The 11,603-nt window shown below is 45.7% G+C and overlaps 1 protein-coding gene across 1 annotated transcript; it reads right to left on the bottom strand.

Moving 5' to 3' along the window:
• Positions 1–4,482: 4,482 nt before the first annotated feature.
• Positions 4,483–11,138, bottom strand: DHRS1 (dehydrogenase/reductase 1). The gene is made up of 8 exons (XM_072623583.1): positions 10,989–11,138; positions 8,572–8,715; positions 8,247–8,326; positions 6,919–7,051; positions 6,431–6,568; positions 5,712–5,781; positions 5,263–5,343; positions 4,483–5,032 (listed from the first exon to the last, which is right to left on the bottom strand). Exons 1-8 carry the CDS (start codon positions 11,136–11,138, stop codon positions 4,896–4,898), a joined length of 933 nt encoding a protein of 310 aa, XP_072479684.1. The 3' UTR covers positions 4,483–4,895.
• Positions 11,139–11,603: the final 465 nt, after the last annotated feature.

Below are 11,603 nucleotides of genomic sequence, written 5' to 3'. Positions count from 1 at the left end.
TGAACTCAGGTCTTCCAGACTCCAAACCTGGGACTCTATCCACTACACCAAAAAATAAGATAAACACCAAGATTGTACTTGAATCTTTAAAAACCATCACATAAAAATGCATACCTTCATTAGCACTATGTTAATCAATAGGGGGCATTACTACCACTAGCTTGAACCTATTCATCTTAAGAACCGAACATTGGGCAGTGCCAGGTCAGTGAAGGAATTCTCTTTCTTCTAGTTGAATTCTCCTTCCCCATGTCATTAGAAAGCAAAGTGCTTCCCAACAATCCTATCCTTTGGGAAGGAATCACCCAGTGATTATCCCAGGAGGAAGGAGATATGCCAATTAAGGATGATCTGAACTGTTTCTCTTAGATGTACAGGAGCTTCTGTACTGACCCCCAAGGAATCATAGCATCTTTTTCCACAAGGTAACCACACTGATTAACCATCACAAGGCCTAGGTGGAGAATCTTCCAACCACCTTCGCCTGAGTAAGGACCTCCCCGCTATCCCTCCAAAACTCCTGATGGAAAGTAGAGTGTCCCTATGATATCTCGGTATAATAGTAACCTGGGTATCTAGCAGCCCCTTATACATTTGGTGGCTCTGCCCTTTGTAAGTTACCATGACTTGGGTATATGGACTTTGGCCTCCTTCTGGTTCTGCAGTTAGAACTTGAACCTTGGGGGAACCTCAGCTTCTGCCCTAGGGAGACATCTCTAAGACTTCTTGTCTACATACAAAGATTTAGGTGGTTAGAACAAGCAAATAAAGTTGGAAGCTTTGGGGGATGTCCTAAATCTGGACAGATCAGGACCCCAACTGCCTGAATCCCATATGAGAAAGTTTTATTAACACCCCCATAAAGTAATAATAATCTTTCATACTTCAAAGCCACACCCAAAGCATCTTATGGGAAAAGGTTACTCTCCAAACACTTAATCTGGGAGCAGTAGCAGTATTTCTTCCCAACATTTCTAGTATGCTTGTTTGTGTGGTAGTCATATTAGCCTAGACAGTTAAGTCTGCCCTAATCTCCTTAAATTTCATGAGTTGGTCTAACCAGGCCTGTATGGTGGTATGGCAATGGAGATCCAGTTAAAGGCTGATGCCACCAGTCAGGGCTCAGTATAAAAGGCAAGATATAACTGGTCCTGACATATGTTGGTCATAGCGGTAATAGGTCAACTAAACCCCTTCTCTCCTAAGAATTTCACCCCATCCCTTGGTGACCCCCACTGAGGAACTGGCCATAGAGAGAATTCATTTAAAATTTTAAAAATTTATTATTTATAACATTCATTTTTTAAAAATTGAATTCCAAATTCTCTCCCTCCCTCTTACACCTCTCCTACCCATTGTGAAGTCAAGATATGCGATATCAATTATAGATGTGAAATCCTGCAAAACATATTTACTATTAGCCATGTTGCCAAAAAAGCAAGAAAATGAAAGTGAAAAAAATTATGCTTCAATCTGCATTCAGACTCCAGATCTTTCTCCAGAAGTGCACAGTATGTTTTATCATAAATCCTTTGGAATTGTCTTGGATCATTGTGTTGGTCAGAGCAGCTAAGTCATTCACAATCTTTCCAGGTTTTTCTGAAACCATCTTGCTCGTCATTTTTTATAGGAAATAGTATTCCATCATAGTCATATACCACAACTTGTTCAGCCATTTCCCCGTTGATGGATATCCCCTCAATTTTAAATTCTTTGCCACCACAAAAAAGCTGCTATAAATATTCTTGTCCTTTTTCTTTGATCATTTTGGGACACAGACCTAGCAGTTTCATTGTTGGGTCAAAGGATATTCACAGTTTTATAGCCCTTTGGAGCATAGTTTCAAATTGCTCTCCAGGATGGTTGCATCAGTTCACAGTTCCAACAGGGCATTAGTGTCCTTATTTTTCCATATCCCCTCTGACACTTATTTTCCTTTTCTGTCACATTAGCCAACCTGATAGGTATGAAGTGGTACCTCAGAGTTTTAATTTTCATCTTTAATCAATAGTGATTTAGAGCATCTTTTCATATGACTATAGATAGTTTTGACTGAGGGAATTCATTTTTATAGGGCTAGATAAGCAGAAGTCCCCATCTTGGTCACCAAAAAGGGACAATAAGTCTCCATTTAACTGATTTAACTGGCTTTGCAAAATTAAATCTTCTGTGAGGTTCCTTATACCAATGGAACTGTAGCTGGGAGATTGAATTGACCTCATTAGACCATACTCTCACTAATCACTGTTCTAATGACTCATTAGACTGTTGTAAACTTCTCTTGTAGCCTCCCAAGTTCCTTGGTGGTAAAAGCCTATCCACTCTAACTCTGGAGGATGTATCCTGTGGGGAGCGATAGTAGAACAACCTGAGGTTTTCTTACCACCGATGCCTGTTCCCAGTTCTCATCCTTGTTCCTACTCCCCTTCTCTTCACAAATAGCTCTGATCTTAACAGAATTCAACACATGCTTTTGCCTGTGGCCTACTGGTCCCTGCTTCCATCTGTCTCTAGTATACTTCATCCTGGGTCATCTCCAGTCATGCTGATGAATATCTGGTCACTGGATTCAGATGCCTCTGGAGGAGAAGTAAGGCTGGTGACCTGCACAGCCCTCCCTCACTCAAAACAAAGTCAAGGGCAAGTCATGTCATCATTTCTCTGATGGCATGGTCTTCTTTGGCAACAAAGGACGAACACACACAGCTGAAAGTGTATAGACAATCCATTTTCATTTTCCTCATGTTGGCTGTCATAAGCATTAACATCTGCATAGTTTCTCTTAAATGGCATTGAAACCACTTCAGGACTTAACTGGTCCAAGAAACTAAGGCTAAAATCAGTAAAGAGATCTTCCTTGTGGTTTAAGTACAAAAGCCACCAGGGACTACTTCAGATTTGACAGATCTCTTCACTGGCAGGTAAGTTGAATGCCAACTGAATTAATGTATAAACTTGATGAATCACCTTACCATAATATGGCTAAGTAAACTTCCTTTTGTTAACTGTGAGATGATTTGTCTCCTTTCATTCCAGTCCTAAACTTGAGCCATCAGACTGTCTTAACTCAAATCTGGTCTACAACACTGATGGTCTACAACACTGATGGTCCTACTTTTCTAAAACATTTGCAAGATCCAGGGAATACTAATTCTTTCAACCTCTTTATTTTATCTGTCAGTCTCTTGTTAGCACCCATTGGAATAATCCCAGGGGGTCCATAGGGCTTCCCCTTTTTCTTAGTGAAGGGCTCATGATCATCAGCTAAAAGAGCCATAGGGTGCTAGATTCCTGCAACTGGCCGTCCAATCATGCCCCTAAACAGGTCGTATGACTTTATCAGGTCCTGATGAGGAGCTTCTTCCTCAGTCAAGGGAGGTCAGAACTTTCTCTGTACTTTATAGTCTTCATGTTGCCTGTGGGCACTTAGAGGTTCGGTGACTTGCACAAATCAGAGTCAGTAGGTGTTTGGGAGGACAGGTATCCACTGAAATCATTCTTACCTCGCTTAAAGAAACTACTTTTGTCAGGTTAGAACCTCTATTGAATCAGTCAATCAAAGGCAATGAACTAGGTGGGAAAACTCCTTGATTAATTTGGAGGAAATGAAAGCCATTGGATGAAATAAAGTAACTCTGCACAGGAAGTGTATTGGGATTGGCTGGGGAGACTCAGTAGTGCCCCATGGGCTGTGGAACCAGGGTATCTGAGTATTTAGCCAACCCAGAAGAGAGAGCTGTCTAGTGGAGACCATGATAGGGAACTGCATGGTGAAGATCTGTCCTCTCTCTGCTCTTCCTCTTAATAAAAGGACCTTGTGAACTTCGAAATGTCAGAAGATTTTGGATATCCTAGCAGTGTCTTCATAGGGAACCGAGGACAAAGGAGACAGCCTGAGGACTCTCCAAAGCTTAGCAGAAAGCTGTATCATGCCATGCCTTTACAAGGGCACCACAAAGGAGACAAAAGGACCTTCAGCAAAAAGATTTCCAGGAGCTGCGGGTCACCCTTATTGCAACAGACTGCTCTAGGCTTGGGCCCTATGACCCTGGTTTCTGTATGTCCTTGTGGGAGAGTGTGCCCCAGTATGGAGGGATGTTTTTCTATCTGGTGGTTTTGCCGTACTTCTTCAGTAAATACTCTTTCCTAAATGTTAAGTACAGCTAATTGATATCAAGTGATAATCACTGGGGGAAGTATACCAGCTATACTTAGAGAAACCACATCCCCCTTCTCCTAGGACCCTGAGGGAAAAAAGCACTAAAGACTCTCTGGGTACTCAACTTGCCCATGCAGTGGAAGCTAGGAGACTGAGTCTCAGAGCACATGTGCTGTGCTAGAGGTAGGACCTGAACTCATGTCCTTCCTAACGCCAAGGCTGGCTCTCTATCCAGCATACCATGTGGTCCCTTTGTACAGCCATTGTATCTCTTGTTAGATTACAAGCTTCTTGAGGGCACAGTACATAAGACTCCATAAATGTTTGTTAAATTAATAGCTGAACTGAGTTTTTTATTTCCTTTTCCATTTTAAGGCCGAACAAGGTACAGGAACAAAAAAATCAAAGACAAAGCACCAGTGGTGTTAGCGCTCCCAAGAATCCCAAAGCCAGTCATTGCTTCAGGTAAGACCAGAATCTGTGCCACACCTAAAAGCTCTTCTCACCAGGACTCTCCTGGCTTCGGGTGGAGTATACAGATGATACAGGGAAAGACCCAGCTAAAGGCGGGGGTGCTCAAGAGTCCAGGTATGTGAGATAATAGGAATTTTCTTCATCCAGATATGTCCAATCACTCCTTGATCAATGGCTGATGATTTTGGCAGAGTAGAAAGCAGTTGTGCCAAGTTTGGGAAGACAGGAAGTCTCACCCCTTCGTATTGGCTGGCTGGTAAGATCAGAACTTACTGGAATAAAGAGTCAAAATCCACTTGGGCATACGGAGGAAGCTGGGCATGTAAGGGGCCAGCCAGGCCAGTCTGGGAGCCTGAGAAAGCACTGATTGCAGGGATAGGTAGTCAGTGACAGGACGGCCTGAAGCAACAGGAAGGAAAACTGGGCTAGTGAGCTCAGACTGTCCATCCCCACCCTTAAGCTACCCCAAACCTTGGAAATGGGAGCAGGGGGAGATAAGGAAGGGGCAATAAAAAAAATGGTGGGAAAGGAAGTAAAAGAAGAAAGGTGAAAAATGGATGGAGGAAGAAGGAAAGTTTGAGAACATAAGGACATTTCCCCTTTCACTCCCTTGCCCTCCAGCTTCTCACCATCCACATCCTTAAAGCCATATTTTCGAGCCAGATCACAGGATGGCAGAACTCGACCACTCAGTTGTAGGATATCAGGATCTGGGGACAGAAAGCATCAATGCATATAGACTGAAGGGAGTAGCCTAATAAAAAAGTATCTACTTTAGAAATTTCAAAAGAATGAGTTTAGCTCCATGGCTATCAATATGTTTTTGCCCCTTCCTTTCAGGGAGATATCCTCTAGTATATAATCCCTCTGGGTCTGGGAACGTAGAGCACGTGGCTATTAAGTTTATTAAATGTATGTACCCAATACGGTTCCCAAGGTCCCAAACAATGTTGTTGATCTCTCTCTTGCCTCCAAAGGCAGGAGAACCCAGCTCTGGTTCATATTAGCTCTACAGATTCCCATGATGTCTTTAGTAGCACATCCTGCATGCCCCCGGCCTCCCATCCCATCAATCTACCTGTTGCCAGGGCCACCACACATTTGCCACTCAATTCTGTGGTCTCCGCAATTAGAAAATGTTCTTTCATCTACATGGCACGATTAAAAGATACAAACTATTAGTCTAACAGCATCATCCGAAGTCGACCTGGTTAGGATCATTCTTTGCAGCCCTGCCTCAAGCAGCCAAATCAAGGTTTGGTTAGGGGTGGAAAAGAATTTATTCTCCCCTCAGAAAATCTTGAGAAGGGGCTCTTCCTTGCCTCTCTCTCAGGCAATGAAGTAGAGCCCCCTTCCACTGGTTTTCTAGAGCTACTACTGCCTTTCTCCTAGGTCATAGATTTAGAGCTGAAAAGGACCTTAATAGTTTGATATTCCAGCCTGTTATTTCGTGTAAGAATAAAATGAAGCCCAGACAGGTAAAACTAGTAGCTCAAGGCTACGAAAGTAATAGGAGGCAGAACTGGGATTTTAACCTGTTCTTTGATTCCAAATCCAGCTCTATTTACAAGTCCATGTTAGACTGTAAATCTATGAGAGCAGAGACTATGCCTTATCTAAATGTTGTACCCTTCCATAACCTTACCACGGTGCTCTGCACCCACAAGGTTTAATAAATGCAAGTTGAGTGGAAGCTGAATTAACCCTCCTTGAGGCTGGATCTAGTAGTGCCCCTTGGGTTCTGTGCCTAAGTATTAGGTGGGTAGATGATCACTCCCATGCCCTTTCTTTGCTGACCTGAGGTACAATGTGGTCCTCTTCCTTGTTCAAGTGTTCCGTCACTAGCTCTGTCTTCACCAACCCTGGCCAAAGAGACACATAGGCAACACCGTGGCGTCGTAGCTCCTGGGCACAATCTGCGGCCATCCTATCACACTATAGAGGAAACAGGACAGAAATGAAAGCTGTGATCCTTTAACTTCATTCCCCTACTGTTTTTCCAGTTTTACCTGTAAGTTTTACCTACATATACCTGCTCCCAATTTCAGAGCCTTCCCTATCAAAAAACTCTCTCCTACCCAGAAACCCTTAAATTATTTCCCTTTCCATAACACCCCCTTAATTTCAGGAAAGAATTTAGGACTATGGGTTTTGTTCTTAAAGTCCAAAAAGGAAGGTGCGTATATGAAGGGACAGAACTATTCTTTCCAACATGACCCAGTGAGAACACCTTCTTTGAATCTTGTCAAGCTTTTACCTTCACCTCCCAGTCATCAGGTCCTTACCGCTGCTTTACCCACACCATAGGGTACACTGAATAAATACTGCAGCCCACCAAGTGAGGAGATGACCACGATGAGCCCTCGACCAGCCGGCACCATGAGCCGGGCTCCGTACACTGAGCATAAATAGTGGCCTCTGAAGGGGAGAAAAGTGAAGCACAGATGGAAACAGCATCTAACTGCACGCTTTGGGTGCTACACAGAGCAGAGAGACAAGTGCCTAACCTCTGACGAACCAAGCAGGACTTGTCATCACTTCTCATTGTGGTTGGTAGGGCCCTCTAGAGGATACTTTATTAATCTCATCTTCAAAGAAACTTGCCTAGATAACGTAGACTTTGGTCCCCAAAGACCTCCAGAAAAGGAAGCCCAATGGCTGCCCTTGGTCTCCTAGCTTAGAAGATCTCATTTCTTACTTTCAGGAATGTTCCTGCTTGTATGGAACCTATATCCCTTCAGTTATACTTCCAATTCGTTTTTTATCCTAATTAGATATGGGGAACAGGACTCTAAGTACAACAGTAACAAGTCAACATCTGCATAATACTCGAAGGCTTTAAAATACTTTAGACATTCGTTACCTCATTTAAGTCTTACAATAAGTAAGTACCCAGTGAGGTAACTGCTTAAGACACTGTCATTCCCTTTTTATATAAAGAGGTATTGGATGGCTCAAAAAGGTGACTTGTCAAGGTCACATGGATAGTAAGAACTACGAATTGCGACCTGAGTTCACAGCTTCCTGTCTCCAAGTCCCAAGATCAATCCGCAGCACCGTAATGTCTTTCATTAAAGTGAAAAAGATACAACAAGCTTGAAATTCTGTGGTTTCCACTTCAAATTTATGATGTACATAAACTTTCCTCAATTCAACCTATGTGCACTACGAAAACTGGACAGAATGTATTTATATGATGGAGAAGGGGTAGAGGGGAAGATGTAACCACATGCTAATTCTCAAAAGAAGAGATATTTGACAGATTTCTACAACACTGTATTCTTTACAACCTAAAAAACAAAACCAAACCCACAGCTAGCAAGTAGACTGGAGGGGAGGTAGGCATTTTCTTGACCTTATCATTTGGGGGCTTTCTAGAAGAGTGTTAGCAAAGGCAAGTGGATGGGAGGTTGAAGACTCTCAGATGCACGAAAGGTACACTGACGAATAGGTGAGGGTATCTGGGGGGCTTCTTAGTGGTGAAGAATAAGACAGAGATAGGGGAACAATGAGAAAATAAAAGGATAGGTAAAGTTCTGAATTACCAGACAAACTGAAAAGAAGGGTAACTGGTCCCTTGATTATAGGGTAGATCAGGAGAGAGAATACTCACCGGAGTCCTACGTTATTGATGTCATCCCACAGAGAGGCTGGGCATTCCCAGAATGGCTTCTTCATATGGGAGAGGATGCTCTGAAAAGAATAAGGAAGGGGATGGAAGGTGGGGAGGGTAGTGGGGGGGGCAGAGTGCATGCATGAGGGAGTGTGACTCGAAAGGCAGAAGAGTCTCAAATATATAGGGACAGGCAGACAGGGTCTAAGGGTCAATTAAGAGTCAAGCCCAGAGAATGTTAAAAAAAAAAAACAAAACTGAAACTATGGGTAGGCCAGGGAATTAAAAGAGGAGGGGGGAGAGAGAAGAGAGTGGGGGATGGTACCTGGACCCCAGCATAGGCATTGTTAACGAGTATATCCAATCTCCCATCTTGTTCTCTATCCACTCTTTCAAACAGACTCCGCACCTCATCTTCCTGGGATGAGTCACAAACCACGGGCACACATCGACCCCCTCTGGATTGTGCCTGGGGTAAGATGGACACAGGAGTCCCATGAGCACATATCGGCATCCTCTGCCTGGCATCACACCAGGTCCCTCCTCCCTATTCAACTGGTCCTAGCTCTGAGGCCAGCAGATCTCAGTGAATGAAGTAAGGCTACCCCTTGGAGTTTGCACAAGGAATTGCAGGTGTGGAGCAAGGATTCCTGAGAATTCCAGGGTTCTTAAAGGAGGGCAGCAAATTAATTGCATGGATTATACCAGCTATTGCAATTACAGTGGCAATCCCATGGACACATGGACTCTGACTATTGGTACACTTTAATTCCTCATAGCAAAGCGGAAGGAAAAAATGCTCTGGGATCAAGTATGAAGCCTTGTTTGGCATTTAAAGTTTATTACAACCTGGTCCCATCCTAGCTCTCCAGCTTTATTATAAATTACTGCCCTCCATGCATTTTGTAGTGCCAGCCAAAGTGACCTTGCTGTTCTAACACGATAGGGCACTTTGCCTTCTGGTTCTAACAATTACAATAATTTCCATTATGATTTGTTGAGTTGCATTTGTCTACTTTTTTTTTAAATCACAGTTTTCAAGGATGCCTCCATCCCACCCCAACGGTTCTTAAATTTTATTTCTCTGATCTACATTGCAGATCAGTTATCTTTTGTATGTTTCTACTATTTTTCTCTCTTTTTTTCTGTTTCTTGTTCTCAGAGAATCACTGTTTTCTACTTAATCTAATCTTCAGGGAGCTCAATCTTGTATATGATTTACCATTCTCTTTTCTAAGTTTTTTGTTCTCTTTCCGATTTTTTTTTCTCAAGAGCTTTTAACTTTTAAATCTCTTGCTTAATTTCTCCTAGGGATTTATATGTGGTTCTTGTGGGAAATTCAGTTTGTTCCAAAAAGTTTCCCTTTACTTTTTGAGGAACTCTTTACGTGTAATAAATTTTTATACTGGTTGTTTTATTTGCTCCATCTCTCCAGCTTTAGTTCCGGAATGAAGGCTTTTTTTTTGCCAAGGCCAGGCTGCACTTTTGAGTGGTATGGTTAGCCCTTGGTCACCTATGGTCCTGTGTTTGCCTCTATCTCCTGAGTCAGGGTTCCATGAATCTTGAAGATTCAGAACACTTGATCTTCTAGAATCTAGAAGAATTTGTTCTGTAAAATTTAGACTCGGTCAAAAGGCTGCACCCAAGGACCTAGAAGGCCACATGTAGCCTTGAGGCTTCTAGATTCTCAGGACAGAGTATGGCGACCTCAGGCCTAAGGGGAGGGTGGAAGTGGTGGTGTGAGGACTGCCCCAGCCCTGGTCACTGCCCACCGGACGGCTGTTTCTGACCAAGCTTCCGCTCTTGGGGGAGCCTCCTGCTCATGCTATCTCTAGACTCAGATCCTTGCAAGTGTGAATGTGTTCCATCTATAGTCCCATTGGGCAGCTACTCTTTGCTTGGAACAGGACCCCTTACACTTTGGGGCTTCAGACTGATCTATCTGCGGAGTGAAGTCATCAGTACTGGTTAGTCGGCTTCCCATGCCAGAGGTCACCCTGATTTGAAGTGTTCTCCTCTTCTCCCTTTATACCATCGCAGTTGGGGAACCCATCAGCTGTCCATGCAGATGACTGTCAAGATCCATTTACCTAGCCAGACTCTCTCTCCTAAGCACCAGCCTCATATAACTACCTGCCTAGCGGATGTCTCAAATTTTACGTCCCATGGGCATCACAAACACAGCATGTCCAAAACAGAACGTTATCTATTTCCCCAAATCTTGCTCTCTGGCATACTTCTGTTACTGCTGTGGGTACCACCATCCTTCTCGTTTACCCAGGCTTGCGACCTTGATGTCCTCCTCGATGCCTCACTCACAACCCCTTTGTCCAGCCTGTTGCCAAGTCTTGTCAGGATATTCAAGGGTATTTTTCACATACGTCCCCTCCTCTACAAACAAGTGCCCACCTAGGGCAGGCCCCCACATCGAGCCTGCACCAGGACAACAGATCGCTGGGCAGCATCCCTGCCTCGAGTTCTCTGGGCTCAGCTGCCAGCTACCTGGCCAAAGTGAAGGTCTGACCATGCCACCCTGACGGAGGGAAGGACTGGGGCATCAGGACTCCACGGAGGTGTGCCCTTGCCCTGGGATCCACGCCTCCTCTGCGCCAGCTGGTTGCAACATTCTCTGGCTGGATGCCTGCTGTTACGGCTCAGGGTGCCAAGGGCTTGAGGTGCCAACGTGGGGCAGGGGCCATCTTGGTACCGCACTGACTCACCAGGGCCTAGAACCCAGCTCACCTCCGCGGCAGCGGCCTGCAGGGTGTCCTGCTTTCGGCCCGTGATGTAGACGGTGGCTCCGGCCTGGCACAACTGCAGGGCAATGCCCCGGCCAATGCCCCTGGAGGCTCCGGTCACCACGCACACCTGCCCCTTCAGGGAGCCCAACATCGTACTGGGGGGATGGGGGAACCTGCGGGGGGAGGGAGCAGGAGAATGCACCCGCGGCTTGGGCATGGTGCGCGGAGGCAGGGCACGGCCCGGGCGGGGGCACGGGGGGCACCGGGGGCACGGGGCCCCGGCGGGGACATGGGGGTACTGGGGGCCCGGGGGCCCGAGGGGGCAGGGGCTGCCTCCTCCCCCGCCCAGGGGCGCCAGCCTAGCACCCCCCCGAGGAGCAGCCCCAAGCCCCCACTCCCGGGGGCCAGACACCTGCGCGCCCGGCGCCGCCTCGGAGTCCGCTCCGGGGATCCTGGGGTCCAGGCCGACGAGCGCGCTGATCGGGGCCTCCGGCTGCGCGGAAGCTCAGCGGGGACTCTGACCCGAGCAGTGCGGGGGCGGGGCTCAGCTCGGAGGCCGCCTGTCCGTCACGTGGGCGCGCAGCCTCGGCTCCCGGGGAGCGGGGGCGGGGAGGCA

The sequence above is a fragment of the Notamacropus eugenii genome, chromosome 7 (genome assembly GCF_028372415.1).
Source record: "Notamacropus eugenii isolate mMacEug1 chromosome 7, mMacEug1.pri_v2, whole genome shotgun sequence".
NCBI classification, from domain to species: domain Eukaryota; kingdom Metazoa; phylum Chordata; class Mammalia; order Diprotodontia; family Macropodidae; genus Notamacropus; species Notamacropus eugenii.
This window is presented reverse-complemented; position numbering and strand designations above follow the sequence as displayed.